The 27,521-nt window shown below is 33.8% G+C and overlaps 3 protein-coding genes and 1 long non-coding RNA gene across 8 annotated transcripts in view; 2 read left to right on the forward strand and 2 right to left on the reverse strand.

Annotated features, from left to right (window-relative positions):
• Positions 1-27,521, reverse strand: part of LOC143072380 (uncharacterized) — a 230,978-nt gene that overhangs the window by 123,005 nt on the left and 80,452 nt on the right. The gene's annotated exons all lie outside the window — the stretch shown is intronic.
• On the forward strand, positions 1,065-18,376 carry LOC143072374 (uncharacterized). 5 transcript variants are annotated; one of them, XM_076247273.1, is made up of 7 exons: positions 1,065-1,083; positions 6,666-6,796; positions 7,222-7,448; positions 7,747-7,915; positions 9,885-9,965; positions 11,145-11,267; positions 17,719-18,376. In XM_076247273.1, exons 2-7 carry the CDS (start codon positions 6,683-6,685, stop codon positions 18,316-18,318), a joined length of 1,314 nt encoding a protein of 437 aa, XP_076103388.1. In that variant the 5' UTR covers positions 1,065-1,083; positions 6,666-6,682; the 3' UTR covers positions 18,319-18,376. The 5 variants fall into 5 exon arrangements, with proteins under 5 accessions (XP_076103388.1, XP_076103385.1, XP_076103387.1 ...); XM_076247270.1 differs by lacking the exon at positions 1,065-1,083 and adding an exon at positions 4,861-5,009; XM_076247272.1 differs by lacking the exon at positions 1,065-1,083 and adding an exon at positions 4,900-5,005.
• Positions 22,347-24,118, reverse strand: LOC143072375 (uncharacterized). Its single transcript, XR_012977155.1, has 2 exons — positions 23,716-24,118; positions 22,347-22,503 (listed from the first exon to the last, which is right to left on the reverse strand). It is a non-coding gene; the product is annotated as an uncharacterized LOC143072375 (long non-coding RNA).
• Positions 25,553-27,521, forward strand: part of LOC143072376 (sodium- and chloride-dependent neutral and basic amino acid transporter B(0+)-like) — a 35,217-nt gene continuing 33,248 nt past the window's right edge. The window contains exons 1-2 of the mRNA XM_076247274.1: positions 25,553-25,759; positions 27,438-27,455. Of these exons, the coding sequence (XP_076103389.1) occupies positions 25,673-25,759; positions 27,438-27,455 (105 nt within the window). The 5' untranslated portion in view covers positions 25,553-25,672. The remainder of the gene's footprint in view (positions 25,760-27,437; positions 27,456-27,521) is intronic.

Genomic DNA, 27,521 nt, shown 5'->3' on the forward strand with positions numbered 1-27,521 from the left:
GGCAGTCACTGAGTCAGTCACCAAACTGAAATTGACATTCCGATATATAACTGATTTTTTTTAAAAACCATGATATTTATATCTTATATTGCGTAGCAAATCTATGCCATTTTTATTTATAAATTTAAAGAAAGAATAAAAAACCTACCTTCTAGACGAAACTTTTAAAACAATATGCGTGAACAGCCATTCGTGTTGTGAACTCAAATTCCCGCCAATAGTAGGGTTACACTAAAGACCTGAAAGTGGACCTGAAAAGACCTGAAAATACACGAATAAAATTATGCAAATTGCAATAACTTTGTAATTATTGGATGAAATTTCTTCAAGACAGAGTCTTCATAGGCGGATCCAGTGGGCCCTGGGGGCCCGGGACCCCCTTTCCGAATTCGTGGGAAAAATTTGGTTGATTATATAGGGAATCACTGATGCATGACTGGAGTGCGCCCCCCCCCCCCCCCCCCCCCCCCCCCCCCTTAGTGGAAAGACCTAATTTTGAACAATTATGAACAACACCAACGTTACAAACGATAACCAGTCCACTGACTATATTGAACTGCATGAACGATTTACCGTCACTGCGGCAAGACTATCAAATATTAAAAAAAAAAAAAAAAAAAACATGGTCTCATCATCTCTTGCTGATTATTTCAATACTGTATGCTTTAAAATATTTTATTTCAAATACATTCATCTATTTATTTTTCTTTGTAAACATATGGTATACTATAATAATAAAAAAAACTAGTCAGTCGAAACGACACGAATTGCCCCGTCTCAAAAAGTGGAAAAATCTACAATTCCAACAACACAAGTGGACAAAAACATGATGGTATACTCACATATCGAAAATTTGCGGAAAATCGTAAGGCTTTAAAAGAATCCACATCACTGTGATATCAATGTCCAAAGCCCGTAATCAGTTCGGCAAAAATTAACGTAGCGGAACTAATTAAAATATTAACTTGATCTGTAACTCCCCATGGTTAACTCACATACGAAAAATCAGCCAAATATCGGAAGGCGTTCAGAAAAAAAGTCCGTATAATGGTTTGTTGCGGAGAGACGGAATGGCGGACAAGGGTAAAACTATATATATGGCCCTGACAACTTTGTTGCGGGACCCTAAAAAAAGACAATATGCCTATGCAGATAAAATAACCAAAAAGAAAATATGCTAATTCTTTCTTTTTTCCGTTTTCCGTTTCCGCCGTTTAGCAACACTCGATTTATTATAAGTTTGAAAAATGTGATGTCAATAAGATAAGATCATTGTAATTTGTATCCAAAAAAATGATTGACCTTTAACATTGATTTTAAATATGATATTGTACTTGAAATATATTTTCGTAAATCCGGTGGAAAAAAGTCTACATTTTTTTAACAAAGATCTATCATGTATAATAAAATATGCCGAAATATAACAAGCATATTATAGTCCATCCTTGTTAGTCCCCTACTAGCAAGGTGAAAGGGAACTTTAGGATTGCACACTGACCGTCTGTCTGTCCACCCTGAGACTACTATAACGTTATAGTAGTCTCATGCCCACCCGTCTGTCCGGCAAATCAGTTTGAAAAAAAAACCCAATTTCGAGCTTGAAGATATTGATTTGATATTTGGTGTATTGTGTATTCATGACAAGTTAAGATCAAGTCCGAATTTTATTCACTTCTCTTTCTTTTGTGCAAAGTTATGGTCTATGAACTTAAAAAAATCACCCATAAAATCAGTTTTGCACACTTGTTTTGTCGTGCTTGACGATATTGATTTGTTGATTAGTATATGATTTTATCATTACAAGTTACATATGATTTTTTCAGTTAACATGATGAGCCATGTATGTCGACTTAACAAGACGTATAACTGCAAATAAAGCAACATTGTTTGCCCCCCCCCCCCCTTATCCTGATATGTATAACCTGACAAATAATGAGTTGTTAAAACATGAAACGAACGTCAACCTACTGCAGCATGAATGGGAGCCAAACCGTCGTACGGAAACTACACTTTCTTGTTATATTAGAATATGAAAGTTACAAAATATTTGGCTTAAAGATGTTGCCTGAGATTTATTAACTGGTCAATAGCCCGACCCCCTTATTGTAGTAACTTAGTTAGCTTGTGGTTTACATATACATTGTATATACCAAAAATTCACCCTTTTCAACATGAACACAAAGGTCTTCATTTTCACAGGTCGATTTAAAAAAGAAAATCTGGTGCACCCGTGCAGTATAATCATATAATTGTATAGGAAATGTGGAATACAAACATATAAATACAATAGGGTGATACAATTTATTGGGTGGGGAAGCGGGGGGGGGGGGGGGGGGGGGTGAGGGCTGACATGCACGATCGGACGAACGATATATGGAAAAATACCATCACGAAATGAACGGGAAACCTTTTTTTACAAAATATAAGTCTTGCACAACAGAACATATAAAACGGACGTTGGAAATAAAAACTTTACCAGTGTCCACCACCATAAGTGTTTTTGTCTTATTTGGATCAATGGTGATTCAAACATGTTTATACCAACCACTTTTCGGGAGTTATATTGTGATTGGGAAGTCCATCCAGTTCGTTCGTTCGTTCGAATTGTTTGTTAGGTTGTCTGTCCGTTCGTTCTTCCGTCACACTTTTGTATCCACGACTCTTACTAAACGCCGAATCAGAATATTAGCCATATAATTCCATTGTGAACCTCCTTTTTTGTTTTTTGTATAATGTGTGAAGGGATATCTTTTAGTAACATTATCCACTGTATTTGAAGTTTGTATAACAACTACATGTACTAGTAGTCACAGAAAATTTCAGAATTTCCAAATCCAAATTGTTTAATGAAACATAAGAATACACTTTCGTATAAGTATCGAAATACAATTACAACGGGCTTCCTCTAACACGAAAACCCCGCGCGCCGATTGTGTAATGCCAATGCCTGTATTTGCATACACGGTCGTTTATGTTATCCCTAGTAAAGTAGTATCTGAATAACATTACTTTTTCTTGTGTTTTTTTTTTTTTATAAACAAACGAATTTTTGGGCCCACAAATGTTACTTTATATTTTCAAATCTCGTAAATTTTGTAAGAGTTATGAAATCGGAGTGAAGAGGAAGGTACAGAATGTATGGTTCGAAGAGCACCATTGCCTGAGATATTCGGTATCTGAAGATTCTCTATATTGTTCTCCTTGTGTTTTATTTGGAAGACATGATTCTAAGGAAAAAATCTATATCAAACCTGTCACCGATTGGAGCAATATTTCAGGATAATTTTAACATCATGAAAGGAGCTATGCTAGTCATTTTAGGTTTATCGAAATGGCGGACGATGTCCTTAGGGTAATACGCAAGGAAAACCCACCAATCAGTGATACTCTCACTTCCAGTAGAGATCTTCAGAAACCATAGGCATATTATGAGAAGAATAATTGAGAACCTTATCTTATGTGGCAGGCAAAATATAGCTGTTAGAGGTCACACAGAGGAACTTAGTAATATTATGGTCATATTAAATTATGCTGCCTCAGATAATGAGGTTCTGTCAAAACATCTTACACAACCGACCAATGCAAAGGCAAAATACACATCTCCTGATATCTAAAATGAAATAATCAAAATCATTGGTAGACTGAAAACTTATCTCCGTTCAACCATGGTACAGGACAGGCTATCTTCGTTGGAGCTAATACATGTTCACAGGGAAATGAATATCGACACCGAGAGAGTTCTTATCGACACTGAGAGTTCTGCGATCATTTTCCTTGGCAAAACATAGATATATGAACTTTGGATATTTACTACTTTAAGTCTTACATGCAGGACAAAAATGTATTAACATTAATTAAGCAGGCTCAATACAATAACCTTCAAAACAACTTAGATTTATAATAATACTTCAAAGTCGCCTTTTGATTTCGTATTCCCATTGTCCGTTCGTTCAAAAGACTATTAATTTACCTTGGGTATCTATGTCCCAAATGACCTTCTGCTGTGTCATAGAAACCTCTCTTTTGATTCAAAAATGATGTTAGTGAGAAACGCTACGGTCAGGTGACTTACAGCAAGATGCAGGACCTGCTTACCCTTCTGGAGCACTGGAGGTTGCCGCATTTTTTTAGGGGTCTTTTTTTTTTATCTGTATTTAGTTAACAATATTGAATGTTTTGGTTTGTTCTTGTATGTCTTATCTGTTCTCGGGGTTGGTCATGTGTCCATTGGTTGTCCTTCTATTGATAAACGCTTCGGTTGACTTGTCGACTGATCTTCCCGTTTTATAAATAAAATTGAGAATGGAAATGGGGAATGTGCCAAAGAGACAACAACCCGACCATAGAAAAAAACAACAGCAGAAGGTCACCAACAGGTCTTCAATGTAGCGAGAAATTCCCGCACCCGGAGGCGTCCTTCAACTGGCCCCTAAACAAATATATACTAGTTCAGTGATAATGAACGCCATACTTATTTCCAAATTGTACACAAGAAACTAAAATTAAAATAATACAAGACTAACAAAGGCCAGAGGCTCCTGACTTGGGACAGGCGCAAAAATGCGGCGGGGTTAAACATATTCATTTTATATTTGAAAATAAACATGTTAATGAGGAGTATTGTGAATCTCATAAAGCACGGCATACCTTGAAATGACCGCAAAATTATCATTTTCTACCAAAAAAGGTCAAGACTTTAATATGCTTGCACTTTATTTTAGGTCAGCTACGCCCCTGTTCTCCTTTTGGTCTGTTCTTATTTCACCAACGTCAAAATCAATAACGAAATATACATATGTTCACGGGGTAAAATTGTAAATAGTTATGAAAAATAATAAAGAAGAAAAGCATATACAGAACATTTCGGTGTGACGACAATTTGGGTGCAATAAGTAGCACGACAATGCAGGCCATAGATCTTGTTTACATGCGAAGCAGGCATATCACAATGAAATAAATCTCTCAACTTTATAATGAAAGTGCAATGACTTATCATCGTATACTTGTAGGTAGGAAAATTTTGTATACATTGGTAAATACTGCTTTATATTATATATTTGAATTGAAATACTTTAACTTTTAATCAAAATTTTAAAATTTCAAAGTGCCATTCAAAATATTACACCGTTTCAAAAACGATAATATTTCGGCTATTGTGCTTGATCGATGTTGCGGAGAATATTTAAACAAATTTTATTAATACATATATAAATTCGAACACTACAGAAACAGATAAATTGGATTTAAAAAGTTCACAAGCGTTAACTTTCAACGATCAAAATATGAATATGTTTATTGATGTTGGATCATAAACCTGTTTCATATGTAAGTAAAATCATGTTTATTTCTTCATTTCCTACTGCTGATACAAATCTATTTTTTTTCAGAATAATGTCATATTAAAAAAATGCTACTTCAAATATTCTGTTGAAAAATAATATTACTTTACAATTAAATTAATAACATACAAAAAACAATTAACTAAGTGATTATAGAGGTTGATGTCGTTTTCTTTTTTCACACCAATTTTTGCAAAAAAATCTAAAGAAAAAGTCTTAAGTAACGAAAAAGATATGTTCTAACATTATATATTTTTGTCATCTGATATCTTGATCTTTTGTCACAATGAACTAACTTTATTATATGTCCATATATTCATATGACGATTTTATACGAACTGATATATTTAATGCTCCAAACGCCCCCCCCCCCCCAAAAAAAAAAACAAACTAAGCCAATGCCAGATAGAGACTTTTAAACTAGTTTATCCATAATTGAAACATTTAGAAAAGCAAATCAACTATAATATCTTTCGAACGAACTTAGTATTTAAAAAATACTTTAACATCTTTGATTTTTAAGTGTTAGATTTTTTAATTTACACAATAAATACAGGTCACTGCTCATATAATGTTAGAGGCCAACATATAGGAAGGGAACTACTACTTACATTGTAAGTATACGCGTAAGGACTGATGGACAAGTTGATGAGTATTACCAAGTATTTCCAAAGAACGAATAGAATAAATCAAAACAGACTGAACGTAAATTTCTTTTAGAACTAATGTCCTGTGACCATAAAATGTTCTTAAAAAACTTTGTTTGATTATCAAATGTTTTTTTTCTGATGTTATTTGTTTAAATTTGCCTCTCTCATCACTGTATTTTATAATTTGTATCGTATATGCAATTGTTGTTTTCTATACCGATGTAATGCATTGGCTGCATCCACATGTTTAACAAAATCCAGGAAGGTTTTTCTTTGAATTTTTTACTTATTGAATTTGTTAAATTTTATGTGGGGCATTTATAAGTACAAATGTAGTGTCTTTTTTTGTCTGTTATTTTCAAGTTTGAATTAAGGTTTATTTTGTTTAATAGATATAGGAAGATGTGGTGTGAGTGCCAATGAGACAACTCTCAATCCAAATAACAACTTCAAAAAAGTAAACCATTATAGGTCAATGTACGGCCTTCAACACAGAGCTATAAAGGGCCCAACATTACTAGTGTAAAACCATTCAAACGGGAAAACCAACGGTTTAATATCTCGATTATCAGACAATTAAACATACTTACTAGTACACAATTTTCATGGTGGTGGTAAACTTCAATCTCTATTATCCCTGAAAAATTAACATGACTTTGCTGTTTTTCTCTCACAGTGTATTGAAAAACCACTATGTCCGGCTTGATGACCAATAAACTCGACCATTTGTTTAAAGCACTGACAGAAAATGCGCCAATAACAAAGGATTTAATTACAGAGGCCAAACAGGAATACACAAAATTAAGGGTGAGATTTTTGTGAAATATAGAACAGATTAGATTTTAGGTTTTTATATTATTCGGAATTTTTTGGCGCACATACGCATGAAATGTTTTAATTGAATTTCATAGTAATTAATATTCGTACGCTTTTTGTCTTAAATTTTTAGACTTTGAACATGAAATTTCTCCATTATGAGGAGAACAAAGGAAAAGTTTTCAACAGTGAGCTTGTTTCGATAAATCTATATACTAAAATTACTGAATATGGACTGTAAGTCATCAAAAGCATTGTCAGACAATGGATGCAGTATCATGATTTTCTCTTGACTGCATTGTTTTAAACATTGTTTAGGCTTTCCAAGTTCTTAGAACATACTCACATTTTGACCTGCTCTATACCATACAACAAGGATAAAGTAACTTTTTTCTTTTATACTCCTTTTTTCATAGCTTTCTGCACAAAACGGCGAAAGGCTAAAACATGGTTCGTCGGCAAAATCTCTGAAAATAACAGATGGGCAAAACACGTGTCCCAACTGTCAGGAGCCTATAACATCACACCATGATCTTTTATCAGAAATAAGACAGCTTCAGACAGAACTAAATCTTAAGTCACAAATGTGTGTTGATTTACAAGAGCAAATTAGACGTCGTCAAATTGAGCAAAACATACACAGGTTTGTTAGTTTTCCCCAGTAGTGTTTCATTTCAAGATATTTTAGTCTATGACGAACTATGCCGATCTATTACTGTCTTTACATAAAAAATATCAAATAGATGTCAACGGACTCTAATCAAATCAATTTTGAAACAATGACAACCAATTTTTGTTCTACAAATATATATGCATAGTATGCCTTACTTTTGACAAGATAATTGAAACTGTTTCTGTAAACAAGCTTTTTGAATATGAATCGGAAAATAAGATGATATGATATGATTTCCAATGTCTATATTTGTGATTTTGTTTTTCAGTGAACAATCTAAATTTGCCGATTTGAATGACCCAAACCGAGCATTAAAAGTTGGAGAAATGTACTCGCAGTTGTACGACAACCAATGGATGGAGGCTTATCAATACTTAGATAACATAATGAACCTACGAGAAGACAAGATATTGGAAATACTACAGAGAATAATCAGGGTATATGCCAACTTTTTAATATTCTCAAAAGTATATGATTGTCTCGCTGCGATGAATGCTCGGAAGTAAGGCTAGACGCGCTTTTTCTTCTGTCTTCAATTGATAAAGTTCGTGATAAGACTAGTTCAAGTCCTGGCATGTTGGCATTTGTATAAGTACCATTATCAGTTATTGAATTTGAATTTTTTGCATATAGTTTTTAAGTTACACAGGCGAAACATGTTCATGTTTTAACAGTTTATTGAGATTAAATTTCAGTGACCAGCGGCTTATTCAAAAAACAATCTTACATGTTACGATCGAAATTAATAGTATTAAAATGCACTGAACTGAACTGACTTCACATGATAACAAAATGAAATGAAAGAAATTCTTCGCAATACATCAACAGAGACATATATACACAGAGATTGGCAACTCCGTGAAATCCCGTAAAAGATCGCGGCCCGGGATGAGATTCTCGTCGATGAATATTAGAACATGTAATCAAGTCAGGGATGAATAACCTCGATAGATAATCAAGAAAAGCAATGGAAAAATGTGTATATATGTCTCTGACATCAATGAGACATCGACCTATCGAAATACAACTAAAAACGGCTAGAGGCTTGCATAGGTCTTGGATGGAGAGTTGTCTCATTTGGCACTCATACCACATCTTCTTATATCTATTTGAAAGTAGATAATTCATTTGCCTACACAAAATATCAGGCTCCAAACCGCCCGAGACTAGCGAAAACTTGTCAATAAATCTAACAGAGACAATAAAAAACCTACTAACAACACCGATTCCGAAAATGACAAACACTCAACTAGTCAAACCAACGACTTGTTTATATAAAAATGGGGAAACAGTCGGAGAGATAAATGACCAAGAAAGGACCTAACTCATATACAGTCAACTTTGCATGAGGAAGCTGAAACCTGGGTTTCTTCATAATTTTAAAATTTATAAGCGGTGGTTTTCTCGTGGGAATCTGGTTTCCTCAATCAACGAAACCCGGCTGCCCGACTCCCCAAACATTGTTAATATTGCTTAAAGTGGCGTTAAAATACCAACAAGCAATCAATTGACCTCTACTGATTATAATGAAGAAGTAATGCATGCATTTAGTCTTTCTTTGAAATAATCAATTTTGACTGACATGAGATAGTCTGATACAAATAGCATAGAAATTTCGTTGTCGAAGAAGTATTTTAAGATATTTTCAAACGTCAATGAACAAATAGCCCTGGAAAATTTGTGGAAATGTTTTAGTTAGGTTAAATTTAGATTCCCATCTAACACTATCAGGACCTACTATGACAACAAAGGCCTGCATCCATTCGTTTATAATTTATATATTATAATAGCGAAATATCACGTCATATACATAAGAATAACGTTTACTTTTGTATTGAAATTTTTTGTAGTTATTTTTTTTTTATATTTGTTTTAATCAAATGAAAGTTACAGTCTTCATTCACATTTCTTGCAGCTTAATCAGAAAATATAATGTAAACTTATTCCACTAAACCTGTTGGTTAACGAGCACATAAAGGTTCATAATACTCAAATTACATCCAATGAAACAAACAGTTACTTCGATGACTGTTTTGTCCTTAATAGCCTTAAATAGATGCAATGGTATACAAGTAACACATGCTTTAAATTTTTCTTAAAAAGGAAAAACAAACCTAATCACATCAAAGTATTCTGGAAAAAAAGTAAAGAATTTCAAACAAGATAATTTTTCTAAAAACTTCATCATGTCGTGAATCCTTTTAAAGATATCATCCCCCCAAAAATCATCATTCAAAGAGACCACATATAAAAGTAACTGGCAATTGCTGTTCACGATGAAATGGACGTTTTTCTAAAATAATTTCCTTGAGTCGTCTTTACTCTGTTGACTGTTTGACCCAACTGAAAGGTGTTTTTCAATCTAGATGTGGTATTATTGCGTTTTTTTGCCTTTTTCTTTTAAAGGGAGCCTATGTGTTTTGTGAAGATATAGCCAAAACTCAGTTGTTAAACCTTGGTGGAGAAATAAGCTGCCCGCTTTCAACGGTAAGATAATATTCATGTTGATAAATACGTACAGTACAGTAACAGAAAATACAGTAATAAACGATAAATACATACAGTAACAAAACGATAAATACGTACAGTAACCAAACGACAAAAACTTATAGTAACCAAACGATAAAAAACGTACAGTAACAAAGTACAGTAAGATAACGATAAATACGTACAGTAACAAAATTATAAATGTATACGTACAGTAACAAAACGATAAATACGCACATTAACAAAACGATAAATACGTACAGTAACAAAACGATAAATATGTACAGTAACCAAACGATAAATACATACAGTAGCCAAACGATAAAAACGTACAGTAACAAAGTACTGTAACAAAACGATAAATACGTTAAGTAAGAAAACGATAAATGTATACGTACAGTAACAAACCGATAAGTACGTACAGTAACAAAATGATAAATACGTACAGTAACCAAACGATAAATACGTACAGTAACAAAACGATAAATATATACAGTAACCAAACGATAAATACATACAGTAACAAAGTACAGTAACCAAACGATAAATACGTACAGTAACCAAACGATAAATACGTACAGTAACAACACGATAAATACGTACAGTAACAAAGTACAGTAACCAAACGATAAATACGTACTGTAACCAAACGATAAATACGTACAGTAACCAAACGATAAAAACGCACAGTTTCAAAGTACAGTAACAAAAAAAAAATATGTACAGTAACCAAAAGAAAACGTACAGTAACAAAACGATAAATAGGTACAGTAACAAAACGATAAATACGTACAGTAACAAAACGAAATTATTCTTCTAGACATAAGTACTCAAATGAATGGACAAATTATTATCTAAAAGAGAAAACGGTAAACCAATATTGTAAAACAAATATTCCACTTTAGAACTTGCAACTGATGGATTAGATTGAACAGATCTTTATTTGCTCCGGTTTTTTTTTTACTAACTTGGTCAGACTAGGTCAAGGTTGACGAGTTGTCAACTGAGAAACAAATCCAAAGTAAGGTATGTCGGGTAACTTACAGCTCATTCGACAAAATATACATATATCATAAAAACATAAAAGTTAAAGCCGGTTTTTTTGGTAACTGTAATGTTATTCCAGATGTTACCATTATTATGATTACCATTTTTTATAAATTTTATTTATTTCATCAGTGGACTGAGAACAAACGGGTTCAAATGCTTGAAAATGGAGTAGATGTTTCCGGTAAATTGGCAGAACTAACAAAAACTTACAGAAAATCTTCTTCAACAGAATGTGTTCCTAATTTGCAGAAGGTAAATGTTTCTCGTATTTGTGTTCACCGAAGGACGATTCATAATGTATAACTTATGTGTCGCAAGACAGCGACCAGCTGTAGCGTCTTAGGGGATCATTGTGTCGTCTGCGTCGTGAAAGTCACATTATTAATCCGTAACTAACGGTTAAATTAACAAAATTCAAACAGGCTTCTGCATGGCCTGTAGTTGTCTAACTGCTATTCAATTTTCTGATTTTTGTCCAAATCAAATCATTAGTTTAACCATTTCTGCTTTAATCTATATTAAGGGTCAATCATCACATCCTTTCAAACCACAGGCTCTTTTTTCCTAAAAAAGAAAAATAATTACCGATGTACCTTAATTTGAAACAAGGTACCCAATTCTCATTTTTGAAAAATTACAATTGTTTCCGAAATTCCGTTTTATTTCGATTCCGCGATTGTCTTTCGCGTTGGAACTTGTGTTATATATTTTCATAAAATTATCTACAAAATGGTGTCATGATAACACGCAAATTGCTGCTGTAGGGACCATTTGAACCAGGTGCATCCATGTAGATTAGATTATATCTGTCATATCAAAGCGAAATGACAAGGTTTGAATCGTAGGAATTTTTCAAATTATATTATATGACTGTATTTCGGTTTCTGATTAATGATTTCTCTTGGTATAGACTAAAGCTCAGCATAAGCTCGAATTCGCATTTGGGGAGTTTTCGTTCTGGTATCAATGCACAAACTGGCTGAGATTTAGTCTTTTCGTATAAATGCACTTTAACTTATCACGCCTATGTGACCTTATAAATATACAATATATGTACATTGTCGGAAAATATAAAATTTATTCAGTGTACAAGTTTTAGAAACATGATGAAAAGCGATGCTGTGCCGAGCTTTTCTTCTGTTTCGTAGCGAATACAAATAAATTTTATATTTTCCGACATTGTACATATACTGTTTTTATCCTACATTTTACACCCGGTACTTGAGATTATCTGTTCAAATCGAAATCATTTCTTTTGATTTTTCAAAGAAATATAGTTGAAACGCGGACCGCGAAGAGGACCCCAAAATGAACAGGGTTCAGTTCAATATCGTAGCTGCTACGTAGCGGCTATGTAGCTGCTATAGATATCTATGTAGCAACTAGTCTATAGCTACACGTTCAATAGTCAAAATCTACGTAGCACTACGTAGCAGCTACGATATTGAACACGGCCCTGTTAACATATAGAAGTTACAAAACTTTTGATATTGATGAATTTACAAATGATTTACAGAAAATAAAGATTTCAGAAAATTGTAATGAAAAAGATTTAAATAGAATATATGATGATTATGAAGAAGATTTTAAAAACATATTAAATAAACATGCACCTGTAAAATCTAGGGGTCAAAGAAATAAACCACTTCCATGTATGAATAAAGAACCGTGAGAGGGGCCATATATAGAAAACAAATGCTTTTTTCACAATATACTAAAAACCGGAGTGACAAAAATTGGGAGAAATTAAGAAAACAAAGAAATTTGGTAACAAAGATAAAGAGAAAATCAATAAAAGTATACTTTTTAGAACGTTGCTCCGGTGGGTCAAAATCTTGCGATTTTTGGAAAACAGTCAAACCATTTTTCTCAAAAAAGGGGAACTGTGGAGAGCAAAAAATTTTATTATGTGAAAATGACAAAATTGTAAATTGTTCAAATGAAGTTTCAAATGTTTTTAATAATTTTTTCTCCACAGTAGCAGACAAAATTGGAGCAGATGTTGTATATGACCCCTCAAATCACCCTAGTATAAAAGAAATTTTGGATAACAGAAAACATAATTCTGATTTTGAATTTAAAAAAGTATCAAATGAAAATGTTGATAAAATTTTGAATAAAATAAACATAAAGAAGGCTACAGGAGCTGATGGTATTCCAGCAAAAATAGTGAAAAATTGTAAATCTTATATTGCACCACAGCTGACAACTCTTGTAAATTTGTCAATTGATAATAATTGTTTCTCCGATAAACTTAAAGAAGCCCAAGTGACCCCCCTTCATAAAAAAGTGACCCATTATTAAAAACAAATTATAGACCAGTTAGTGTCTTACCCATATTTTCTAAAATCTTTGAAAAAATATATGAAATTCAATTAACTGATTATTTTGATAAAATATTTAATCCATTTTTGTGTGCATTTGGACGTGGACATGGATGTCAGACCACACTTCTCAGAGTGTTAGAAGACTGGCGAGAAGCTCTTGATAAAAACCAGTACATTGCAGCAGTATTAATGGATCTTTCTAAGGCTTTTGACTGCCTGCCTCACAATATTATGCTAGATAAATTATCAGCATATGGTTTAACCCCCAATGCAGTTGCTCTTTTAAAGTCCTATTTATCTAATCGAAAACAGCAAATTAAAGTCAACAATGTTCTGAGTGGTTGGGCTGACATCCATAAAGGCGTACCACAGGGTTCGATACTAGGGCCATTGTTGTTTAATATATTTATAAATGATATTTTTCTTTTTGTTAAAAATGGTAGTTTATATAACTATGCAGATGACAATACTTTATCTTTTTGTACTCCAGATTTCGATTTATTAATTTCAACTTTGGAATCTGATTCAAAAATACTTATTGAGTGGTTCAGGGTAAATAAAATGCAAGCAAATCCTGACAAATTTCAAGTTTTGGCTGTTGGCAAAAAGACCTTTGAAAAGAACCCATCTATACATATTCAAAATTCGAACCTCACATGTGAAAAAACAGTAAAATTATTAGGCATTGAAATAGACTACCAGCTAAATTTTGATGTTCATGTCAGCTCAATCTGTAGGAAGGCATCACAGCAATTAAATGTTTTAAAACGTTTAGGCTCATTTTTGGATAGACTTAGTAAACTTACTATATTTCATACTTTTATTCTTAGTAATTTTAATTTTTGCCCTTTGGCATGGCATTTTTGCACTGAGAAAAATTCCAAAAAAACTAGAAAAGGTGCAGGAAAGAGCACTCCGTTTTGTTTATGAGGATTTTACCAGCTCCTACGAGGACCTCTTACTTAAAGCTAAGGTGCCTTCCTTGCAGATCAGACGGATAAGAACAATGGCTCTAGAAACTTTTAAAATTATAAACAACATCGCTCCTGTGTGCTTACAAAATTTGGTGAATGTCAAAAAATCTAAATATTCTTTCAGGTATGTAAATATTCTTGAAATTCCACAGGTAAAGTCAACCCGTTACGGTAAAAAATCGTTCAAATTTGCTGCTGCTACTTTATGGAACAGTCTTCCAAACCATTTCAGGACTGAAAACAGTTTTTCACATTTTAAAAGTCTTGTTCAGTCCTGGAACGGTTTGGAATGTCACTGTTCTGCTTGCAGATAATTCTTAAACTGTTTTATTATTTATGCTGCTTTTGGTTGCTCTGGTCAAGCATGTTTTTACTTCATTCTAAATTTGTTGATTATTTTTATTGCATGCTATGTATGTGAGATTCAACTTTGTATTACAGGTTGTTTTATATGTCAAAATGCACTGTTTTTATGTTATTTATATGTTTTTATATTCGGTCAAAAGCTCCTTAGAGCTTGTGTTGCTTATTTGTACTCATGCCGAATCAAAATAAAGTTTTCTTATCTTATCTTATCTTATCTTAACCACGGAAAGAAATATCCGTCTTACCGCTTGCTCAACGTCAAAGCGGGTAACAGGAAACTTTACATGTACAAATAAGGCACTGGCTACGGTGACATGGAAATGTAACAATAATAAAAATATTATTGTTACATTGGAGACTAATTGCCGGAATGCAAAGTTAGGTAAGGAACCGATTAATTACGAGTGTAACAATAATTATTGAGGCTACGGTTACATTGCGTTATTGTTACATGAAAAACAGCAATGTACGATAGATTTATTAAACTTAAATCTTCTATATAGTTTTGTTGCTTAATTCATTCATGTCTACTAAATAATACTTGTTATAATACTAAATAATAAATAATATTATTCAACAAATGGTGTTTAAATAGTTTTAGGTATTAATGGATTTGATGTTCTTAAAGATACTACTTCAAATTAGTAGTGCCAAAGGCGAAAAATATAGTTCAATGGTTTGTTGTTGAAAACTCGGGCTGAGAAAACTGTTCACTTTTAAGGATTTAACTGCACACCTACTCGTATTACTGTCATTATACTTTGAACAAAAGATGAAGAGATTCCTATTACCAATTTTGTTTGGGTGAAAAATTTAAAACTTGCATGGGATGCGTTTGAAACGAAACTGAAACAATATCAAGACACAAATTTCATACAGCTATACAAACGCACTTACCAAAAATTGATACATCAAATGCAAAGTTTGCTAACTGTGAACTAACACTGTGAACTTCTGTATACATGTATAAAATTGAGAATGGAAATGGGGAATGTATCAAAGCGACAACAACCCGAACATAGAGCAGACAACAGCCGAAGGTCACCAATGGGTTTTCAATTTAGCGAGAAACTCCCGCACCCGTCGGAGGCGTCCTTCAGCTGGCCCCTAAACAAATATAAAATTGAGAATGGAAATGGGGAATGTGTCAAAGAGACAACAACACGCCCAAATAAAAAAACAACAGCAGAGGGTCACCAACAGGTCTTCAATGTAGCGAGAAATACTAGTTCAGTGATAATGGACGTCATACTAAACTCCGAATTCTACACAAGAAACTAACATTACAAAAATCATACAAGACTAACAAAGGCCATGCAAAGACTCCTGACTTGAGAAAGGCGCAAAATTAAGGCGGGGTTAAACATTTTTATGAGATCTCAACCCTCCCCTATACCTCTAGCCAATGTAGAAAAAACAAACGCACAACACTACGCATAGTAAAACTCAGTTTAAGAGATGTCCGAGTCCGATTTCAGAATCCATGTAGGACGTACTATAAAAAAATCAAACTGAAATTGCATGTTATAGCCTATTTGTATGTATTGTTAATATAAGATAATGTCTCCAACTTTTATTATTTAGTACATATTACTAGTCCCATCGAACATTGCTGTTTTTCATCTAACAATAACGCAATGTAAACGTAGCCTCAATAATTATTGTTACATTCGTAATTAATCGGTTCCTTATCCAACCATGCATTCTGGCATTTAGTCCCCAATGTAACAATAATATTTTTATTATTGTTACATTTCCATGTAACCGTAGCCAGTGCCTACAAATAAAGCAAACATTTATTTGTATACCTGGATCGTGTTCAATATCATAGCTGCTACGTAGTGCTGCGTAGATTTTGACTATTGAACGAGTAGCTATAGACTAGTTGCTACATAGAAATTGATAGCAGCTACGTAGCCGATACGTAGCCGATACGTAGCTGCTACGATATTGAACTCAACCCTGTTATTTGTACAATATAAGGCTGATTGCAGATTTTAACGTGACGTCTATATTATGTGGTGTGACTGAGGTGATAGGTATCCATGGATACTACCTATACTTTATAGATTTTAGTTTGTTACCTTGCCCCTCTGCCTTGTATAATCAGACGGAGGATGCACACATCTGCAGATTCAAAATAAGACTATTTCATTTATGTTCTGGATCATATATGTGAACTCAGAGCATACGTACGTGTTTGCGTGGTCATGACTTTACCCAAATGGTCCGACCATATGAGTATTATACTCGTTGCTTAGTCTGAAGTTTTCTATGTTGTGTCTTGTGTATTATTTTTTGTCTCGGTGTGTCTTTTTCTTTTTTAGCCATGGCGTTGTCAATTTATTTTCGATCTATGTGCTTTACTGTACCTTTGGTCTCTATCGCCCCTCCTTTAGATATAAGCGGATAGGACCATAAAGGTTATACCCCCCCCCCTTTTTTTTTGCATCAACACACAGCTCATATTCCAAACCCAAATCTTATCTTTACATATTCATTGAATCTTAGTATATCTGTGATCTTGGCATGCCTTCGCTAGAATCAGTTTCAAGCGTTTTATCTTTTCGCCCGCAAGAGAAACAACAGGTATGGACCTTTGTTTTATAAGACGTGTTAAAATCATCAATTCAGAAAGAAGAAACAAAAATGTTTTCAATGTATTTTCATTGAATTAGTTTGCCCTTTCTATTGTCCATGCTAATTTTCTTTTAAGATCGAATAAATAATGTATAAGAAATTTAAATTTAAAAAAAAAGAGGATTCAACAATGACCAAAGATCCTGTGAGTTAAGCCATGTTGAACAGTTCATTGAGATTATTTTAGTTATTCATTGCGTTTCGTATACAAACGTAAGGAATAATAAATATTGACCACGTAAAGATGATTTTTAAGCCCTGCTACCTGTAAGACGTACAAAACGATTTAAATTGAGGCATTATTAAAAGGATACTAAATACATTTGAATACAATTATGTGCGTTGTTAGTTTCATTGTCGTTTTTAATATTTATTTAAGTAGTTGAGTATTATTAGTCTTTTTCAGATGTCATTTTACCAACTTTCTTCGAAGGCAAAGAATATAGAAACGAGCATGTGGTAAGGTATGCTGAAAGATGTATAGCTGTCACGTGGTATATGACGTTGCAAGATCCTCCCATGTTCCTATTGTCAAAAATTATCAGAAAAGCGGACTTTGATTCAGATTTATTCCGTCCATATACAAAATCAGGCGATAAATATGACTTTTTAGTGTGGCCTCCGTTAGTACTTCACGAGAACGGCCCAGTTGTTGTGAAAGGCGTGGCTCAACCATTAGATAGTGCTATTTCTCCTTTGTCACTGAGAAGTCTGAAAACACCGGTCACGACAACAAGAAATGTTCCAGTGAAACGGGTTGACAGTAACAACCCTGCTTTGAAAGGAACTCCATGGGGATCACAAGAATTCAACAATGATCCAAACGCACCTTCTCCATCAATAGATCTTCCACAAACTCCTGCGTCGGCTCATACTCCAAGAGGTGAAAATCCGAAAGAAACACCTATAATCACTTATCCCTCAACTCCGAGAAAAACAGACAAAGAAATCTTAACCGGAACATGGAAACCAGACACCATTAAGTCTGGAAATTAATCAAACTTCTATTTATTTCTTGTTTACAATAAAGTTAATATAGCTCTTGTCGTAAAACTTGTTCAGTATTAAAATACTGATCACCTGAACAAGGGCAATTATCACAGTTTTTCAGTCTTCACTTCAATCAACTACAAGAGGGACGAAAGATACCAAAGGGACAGTCAAACTCATAAATCGAAATAAACTGACAACGCCGTGGCTAAAAATGAAAAAGACAAACAGACGAACAATAAACACCTGACAACATAGAAAACCAAAGAATAAGCAACACGAACCCCACCAAGAACCAGGGGTGATCTAAGGAGCTCCGGACGGGTAAGCAGATCCTGGCCCACGTGTGGCACCCGTCGTGTTGCTCATGTTAGAACAAATCCGGTGAATAGTCTAATTCGGTAGGTCACATTTATGAAGGGTAGGGGATTGTAGTTACGACGTAAGGAACATATCCGATATCATTTGTGAAACTGTTATTCCATAACGGCCAACCAACTCGTGATGGCATCCGTAAAATTTACGCAGGGATGATTACAACTTCACCATTTGGAACTCTTGGTTTAAAAGCTTCCTTGTGAGCAGCAACCCGCTATCAAGAAAATCATGAAAGGAAATGCAAGCACGGGAATATCACTTCAATTGGGAGATATTTATTCCCCGTATGCAGGTGCTGCTGGAATGTTGCTACTTAGAAATGGAAAGTTCACAATTGGAAAGCTGAAATCATCTCTTTTGTCGCGTAAAGTCTTGTTTTCAACCGACCGTAATTGTCAATTTCTAGAGGTAAGTCAAGATATGAGGCCGACTTAACTGTATCTGTTGTATCATTTATCTCAAGTTCGATGGGATAGATGCGTTCAACATCGTCACCAAATTTTGAATTATTTAGTGAAAGATCATCATCTATATAGCGGAAAGGAGAGTTAAGGGATATTGCTAACTTCTTATCTTACTTCCTAAGAAGTTCCTGTATGAAGTCAGCCTCATAATAATAAAGAAACAAGTCTGCAAGAAGAGGGGCATAATTGGTTCCCATTGGAATGCCGACAGTCTGTTGAAAAACACGTCCTCCGAACGTAACACATATGTTGTCAATCAAGAAATCAAGCATCTTGATAAAGTCAGTTTCAGAGATTTTTTTTTGTTTGAAACAGAGTGATCCTTTACAAAGTTGGATTTGTCCTTCCTTAAGGTAGCACAATACAAAGATTTTTTTACTTCCAATCACCAACCTTTGAAATGCTGTAACTTTCTTATGAATGCATAGAAAATAATAAAAGAGGTATATATAGATAGATAAAAGATAAATCTTTTAAATGAATGCAATATTTTTATTATGCAATCATTAAGTAATCAATTATTATGTAATTAGTGCCAAAATCTGGGTAAGTTCACTTGGTGTGGTCACGTTTCTCCAACATTTGGTAATTAGACTAAAACAACATTAGGGATTATGGGGTCCTCTTAAGGACTCGATCTTGATATCTACCTGTAATTCACCTGTTCTTGACCAAAATATTGTTAAAAAGGTATATATTTTTTAAAGATATATATACTTTTTAATAGTCTCCCAAAATTGTAAAAGTCCATAAAGTCTAACACAGTGATGTAATTTTTTATTTTATATAAAAAAAAGATGTGCATGGTATGATAGACAATGAGACAACTTTCTACAAGAGTCAAAATGAAACAGAACTTAACAATTATACATAAAAAAGAAGATGTGATATGATTGCCAATGAGACAACTATTCACAAGAGACCAAATTACACAGACATTAACAAATATAGATCACCGTACGACCTTCAACAATGAGCAAAGTAATAACGCATAGTCAGCTTTAAAAGGACCCGAGAAAACAAATGTTTAACAATTCAAACGAGAAAACTAACGGCCTAATTTATGTACAATATAATGAACGAAAAACGAATATATTACACAGCAACGACAACCATGCACCGAATTACAGGCTCCAACACTCCCCCTTATCTTGAGACATTGGTGCAACAGAACAATAAAAGAACTGTGCAAAAAACATACATAAACAAGCAACAAATAATCTAAGACTAAATTATCAATCACTACACATCCAGTATCCGTTACCGTACGGCCGGAAGCAATTTTTTGCTTTTTTTTCATAATTTTGTTCTCTATTTTTCATAATAATGTATTATAGATTACAATGTTGCGATCTTGAATTAAAATTAACATTTTATATTTTGAGAGCTATTAAGAATTTATATATCTTGGGTCATTAATCTTATATAAAAGTACAAAACGCAGCTTATTATCACCGATACAGTAACTTTATTCAAAATTCTTAGTCAACTTGCATTAATTGACCAAAGCTCAAGTAACAAATCGAAAATACTAGTAGTGCACAATATTCACCAAGCCAGTTCCCACAGTTAAACACTATATAGATCACGACGCGAAGTGATGTACCCAATGTGTATCAGCTCCGTTTTCGTGGAAAAAGTGGACAGATATACGACTGACTATTTCATCTGCTAAGACAGCATACCACGAAAACTGGGTTCGGCTCTAGTGATATACAGACAGAACGACTAGGTAGATATATGGTTCTTCGCACTAGAAGACAATCGCTTTTGGTGACTTTTTACATAAATAAAACTTGGCTGTTTTGCATCGGTTTAGATTTTAACATCTACATGTAACACAAATACAAAAATATATCAAGTAATAGAATACATTACTAAAATGAGGTACGTACAGTCAGTGAACATTTCGATTTTTCATGTTACTTTTAATAAAAAAATATCTTTTAAAAAAAAAAATTTCTAGATTATTTCTTCATAATTTTTTATGAAATTTTCAGTTTGATTAGAATTTCCCTTGTTTATTTAAGGATTTTTTTGTTGAATAACCTTTTTAATTTTGTAAATCAAATACGGCGGATGAAAATAATAACGTAACCGTTTCTGGTTATACTCGACCAAAAATATATGGTTTGTTAATGTTTTGATATAAATATTTTTTAACAATATCCCTTTTTACATTATTTTAGTTAAGACCTGATATAGTTGAATTACAGGTAATTATCACGATGCCAGTCCTTATGAGGACCCCCTAATCCCTTATGTTGTTTTAGTCTAATTATCAAATGTTGGAGAAACGTGACTAAACCGTTCACTTGAATGAATTTAGCTCTATCATCTCTTTAACTATACATAAAATTTTAACGAAATCTTAACACATTTTTGGCTTCAAAGGGTGTCTCAGATTGTCTCTATGGTATTCCATTCTCTCATCAATCTCTAATTAGTGTAAACATCCTAACCACATAAATGAAGATAAATGTTTAATTAGGTGTAAAATTTGTTCTATACATTCTATCTGAAATCTGAGACACCCTTTTGTAGATAATGGCCATAGGAACAACATATAATAAAATCAACCCTCTAGGGATACCTATGCAGAAGCTAATTTCATTTGAAAGTGGAAATTTGGTGAAAAATATTTTAGACACAGTTAACATTATAATTGGTTACATAATTGTTGCATAAAACTAACATTGCATTTATTTGAAAGAGTAATCTGTTAGCTATCCAAAACTACCACTTTTATAAATTTTCAAGCATTATTAAGAAAGTTACAGCATTTGTAAACTTGGGAGTTGGAGTTATAAAATCTTTGTATTGTGCTACCTTAAGACAAGATACTTGATCTACGTTGGCCATTTTTTTTTTAATGAAACAAAGCAATACCAACTCTTTCAATTTGTCTTTTAGTTTGGAATGTGGAATACTTGTGTAAACAAAACCACACCTCCGTGTGTACGTTGGTACTTTAGGTATAACAATTTATTAAAGGATAATTTCTAAACAGATCGCCAACTTATAAAAACCTGAAGATGGCCCAAACCCAGATCGGCAGACAAAGTACTGGTAATATGCTTTTTGTTCAAAACCAGGAACTGAATTCTATAAATGCTTCTTGTTGATATCTGGTAATAATGTATTGAAAAATATGTTTACCCAATTGAACATTTTAAAATTGTAGACTGAAAATAGTTTTGTTCAATTCTTATAGCAGTGTAACAGTATAATTGTTTATTACTTGTATTATTATTTATATTATCGATTTATTTACTCTATGTTGTAATATCATGCAAGTCCTTATGATTCCGCTTTTATAAAGTAACTAGTCTGGACTAAATGTGATATCCTGTTGAATAAAGGAAATGAATTATCATTATTATAATCAACTAAAATTGACAGGTTTTGGCTACATGACTGAACAAATTGCTTTATGAAACAAAAACCAATAGAAGTACTACTATTTTTTTTTTTTTTTTTTTTTTTTTTTTTGTATCGAAAATATTATATCGAAAGAATCGCATACTCTGAGACTATTATACACTTCTACATCTTTTGCTCTCTGGCAGACAGTTGTCTCATTGGCAATCATACTACAGTTTCTTATTTTTATTTATCCTGCAATTGGGTGTTCTACTATACGATATATTGCTTAAAAGCTCCGCCCACTGCCGGACTGAGTATTGTATGAACCTGCATGACCTCATATCAGAATGTGTATCGCATTCGCATTCCAATAACGTATCAATTACGAATTAACGATTACTTTTATACGTTCTGTTTGTTTTCAAACATTTTTTTAGAGCAATAATAATCACACCAATTTTCTGATAACATACACACATTAACAGCAGTCGTTGAAATACAAAGGCTTTTCTAACTCAGGCATAGATTACCTTAGCTGAATTTGGCAAAACTTTTCGGAATTTTGGTCCTCAATGCTCTTCAACTTTATACTTTATTTGGCCTTTTAACTTTTTTGGATTCGAGAGTCACTGATGAGTCTTTTGTAGACGAAACGCGCGTCTGGCGTATATATACAAAATTTAGTCCTGGTATCTATGATGAGTTTATTTCTACGATGACAACTATCGATTTCAAAACTTGAATGTGTATGATTTTGTTACATTAACAACCATGTCAATTTCAGCATGCAGTCAAGTCTGAAGCGTAGGACAACTCGTACACTCCTGTTGCAAATTGGACAATGTTTTGTTATTTGTTTTTACTGTTGAAATTATTTGTTATGTGACATTTAACTTGATTGAGAGTTGATTCGCCTGACATGATTTATGCATAGCATGTGACAGTTAACTGATAGTTGATTCGCCTGACATGATACATGCATACCATGTGACAGTTAACTTGTCGACGCAACTCTTCTCGTTATTTTTGCAGATCAATCGATTCCCGCCTTTTTTGTTTGTTAATCAGTTATCCATATTTCTGAGATTTTAACATCAGAAAAAAACGTTTGTTGTCATGTATTTTTTTCTGCATTAAATAATAAAGAAAGATTGATCTCTCCGGAAATACAGAAATGCAATCAACAAACACCCACCGTTAAATGTACACATCTAACATCCACATTCACCACCAAGCTCACACAAAGCAATAACCGCATCTAGATTAGATTTCCATGACTTCTTTTGCTCTACTGTTGATTACCGGCTTTGATTGTTCAATGTCATTGGATCTGATTATTTGATTATTTGATTATGCAGATGCACCAGAAGCAGCATCACATCCATTATAAAAACAACGTTGAGGTAAGTCCTTACTCGTGGCTGATGCATATGAGCAAATAGTATCGTTGTTCATATGCTGGAGTCACCAAGGACTGGTGCTTAAAGGACACTCAAGCCTCTTCACAGAAATCTGAAAAATTTAAACATGTTACAACACAAGCATAAACTAATACTTAAAAAAGAATTACTATATTATAGTCATCCTTGTGGCTGAAGCACATAAATAAGATAAATATGTAGTTATCCAAATACAGGAGCCACCAAGGGCAGGTGCTTAAAGGACATAGTAATATATTGTGTAAAATTTCTGTGTAAAAATATATGTTCAAGTCAATGATCATACAAATTAAGTCTTCTACAGCAGACAACACAGATGTTTAAAAAAGAGTTTTAAAACCACCTGCAATATGTATTTTTATGCCCTATTTTTAGGCATTATGTTTCCTAGTCTGTTCGTGAATGCGTACGTCCGTCCGTCCGAAACGTCTTTTAAGTACCTTGGGCATTTGTGTTGGACATGTATATATCAACATGGCATATATATTTAAATGAATATGAAAGGAATGTGACAAAGAAGATCGAAAGAGAACTTCTTTCACCACTGTAAAATAGCAATATGCATGTTCATGTACATATACATGTAACTTTTTCAGATGATGTTTATTCTAGACTTCCTGTTATTTTCTGAGATTTGGCCTTTCAATTTTAAGCTGTTTTATTCATAATGTGAATGTATTCAAGTAGAATTTATTTCAAAGTTAAAATGTTTAAAGGAAATCCTGCAATGTAACTTTGCACATTCACATAATTAATTTACAGGAATGTTCATATCGTATACACATGTACATCAAGCACTTATAGTACGTTGGCCAATATGTACAAAATGTAGATTTGATATTAAAAGCAATGGCTAACTTAATTCAATCTATGAACGGTCAGCACTATTTAAAGTAGTGTCTCCTCTATGACAGTCAGTCTTGGACATTAAAACTCAATATTAGATAAACGACGCTGCTATGTTTAGTGTTTGGTACAGGTTGGCTGTCACTGTGTACAACATAGAACCCTGGTATTACGGTTATTATTTGGGATATTCTGGAACAATTTTGTTTTTCTCGCTTAACCATCTAACACTGGACACTTTTAATTTGCAAAACACTCATTTGCAAATCCGCCTCCGCCTCACTCTGGTTGAGATTAGATGGTTTACCATGCAGGCGTGCAAATTAGGTGTGCAACCAAAACTTTCATAACTGGTTAACGTGGCCATAACTGAATTAAATATACTCATAGTGAAACCAAACAAAGACGGCAGCTAAACATTGTTGTAGCTGATATTTAACAATCATTTAAGTAAAGCATAATGGCATAAACCCTTTCCCGATAAAATTAAATTAAATGTGCATAGAGCATGACATGGAGGAATTAAATCATACAACCTATTTTGAAAGTAATATTTTGTATAACTACTTCTGTTTACATTGGCGGAGATTAAATATTTATGTCCTACTTTTTCCATATATATGTATCTTATGTCGTTAAGTGATACTATATGGTGGGTATTAAAAGGTAAATTTTTAAAAAAGACTGGTTTAAAAAAGATTTTGTTATGCTTTGTTGGTATCAAGTCATGCGATTTTTTGTTTTGATATTAATAAAGAAAGGCTGTTTAAGTTGATGCATGTTTCTTTTTACCCAAATTGTAATGAAGTGACTTCGCGTCCGTATTGCCAACTCTTTGATATTGCTTTTAACAGTAGTAGGATATAAATGGCGAATCCAGACGTCCAAGCATTGGATCAACGATTGTCTAGGGTAGAAAAACAGAATGAACAAATTTTGAAATGTGTTATGAAGGTAAGATATTAAATCATAGGAGTTGCCGCCAGGTGCGCATGGTTACTTTTTATACATGATTGATTGTATGAACAATTCAATAGGATAGCGAAATCCTTTCATTTATTATATAATTAGCTAGAAAAAAACGAAAATATATGTTGGATATATTTGAATTCGCATTTGCTGGTCACAAACTCCACCCAAATATTTCAATGAAAATTTGACATGGCTTTAAATTGCCTTCCGCATTGTCAAAACCAAATATGAAAATAAGGTTCATCTTGATACGATAACAAAAATCCGTATCTTCACATACTGTTAACAGAAAAAATATGATTATAAGCAGGAAATTAAGCATTACCTATATTTTCTTTCAAAAATTCATAAATTTCAATAATATTTAACTTTTAACTTGAGGTACTTACCTAGTAAAGCAACAATGTGAGCGATTAGCATGGATTCTTGTGTTAACAAGAATAAGTCAATATAGGCTCATCATAAGGTATTATGATATATAGTTTTGTATATAAAACGTATTTTCATCGGCTTATGAGAATCATGACAATACGTGAAAATGTTGAATTTCGTTGTCAAAGGACAACTGCTGGGGGGGGGGGGGGGGGATCGGTTGCTAGTTTGATTGGCTACTGTGGGGAATTGGTTGCTAGTTTGATTGGCTACTGTGGGGAATTGGTTGCTAGTTTGATTGGCTACTGTGGGGAATAGGTTGCTAGTTTGATTGGCTACTGTGGGGAATTGGTTGCTAGTTTGATTGGCTACTGTGGGGAATCGGTTGCTAGTTTGATTGGCTACTGTGGGGAATAGGTTGCTAGTTTGATTGGCTGCTGAGGGGAATTGGTTGCTAGTTTGATTGGCTACTGTGGGGAATTGGTTGCTAGTTTGATTGGCTACTGTGGGGAATTGGTTGCTTGTTTGATTGGCTACTGTGGGGAATTGGTTGCTTGTTTGATTGGCTACTGTGGGGAATTGGTTGCTAGTTTGATTGGCTACTGTGGGGAATTGGTTGCTAGTTTGATTGGCTACTGTGGGGAATTGGTTGCTAGTTTGATTGGCTACTGTGGGGAATCGGTTGCTAGTTTGATTGGCTACTGTGGGGAATTGGTTGCTAGTTTGATTGGCTACTGTGGGGAATCGGTTGCTAGTTTGATTGGCTACTGTGGGGAAAAGGTTGCTAGTTTGATTGGCTGCTGTGGGGAATAGGTTGCTAGTTTGATTGGCTGCTAGGGGAATGGGTTGCTAGTTTGATTGGCTGCTGAGGGGGAATTGGTTGCTAGTTTGATTGGTTACTGTGGAGAATTGATTACTAGTTTGATTGGCTACTGTGGGGAATTGGTTGCTAGTTTGATTGGCTACTGTGGGGAATGGTTGCTAGTTCGATTGGCTGCTGTGGGGAATGGTTGCTAGTTTGATTGGCTGCCAGGGGAATGGGTTGCTAGTTTGATTGGCTGATGAGGGGGAATTGGTTGCTAGTCTGATTGGCTGCTTAGATTGACTACCAGCTTGAATCAGGTGACGATACATGTTCGAATATCAACTCTGGTAAAAGATTTGAAATTGATGTATTGTCTCGTCATGAAATATGTAACTGTTTTTTTCTTAAGTAACTTTCCAGGCTCAACAAAAAATCTTCGCATTAAGCCTATTATTGTTTATTTAATATGTTTTATTCTTTCAGAAAAAAGATCAGGATAGTGTAAGTATATTCAATTTCGTTTGTAATCCCAAATTGACAAACTATATTCTGAATTGCCTCGAGCAT

Source organism: Mytilus galloprovincialis, chromosome 4 (genome assembly GCF_965363235.1).
Source record: "Mytilus galloprovincialis chromosome 4, xbMytGall1.hap1.1, whole genome shotgun sequence".
In the NCBI taxonomy this organism is placed as follows: domain Eukaryota; kingdom Metazoa; phylum Mollusca; class Bivalvia; order Mytilida; family Mytilidae; genus Mytilus; species Mytilus galloprovincialis.

What these genes read in the sequence shown, in the direction of transcription:
- LOC143072374 (XM_076247273.1), top strand. Translation starts at nt 6,683, where the DNA reads ATGTCCGGCTTGATGACCAATAAACTCGACCATTTGTTTAAAGCACTG. An exon ending in ATTGAGCAAAACATACACAG is followed by an intron (nt 7,449 to 7,746) that starts GTTTGTTAGTTT and finishes TTTGTTTTTCAG; the next exon opens with TGAACAATCTAAATTTGCCG. An exon ending in TACTACAGAGAATAATCAGG is followed by an intron (nt 7,916 to 9,884) that starts GTATATGCCAAC and finishes TTTCTTTTAAAG; the next exon opens with GGAGCCTATGTGTTTTGTGA.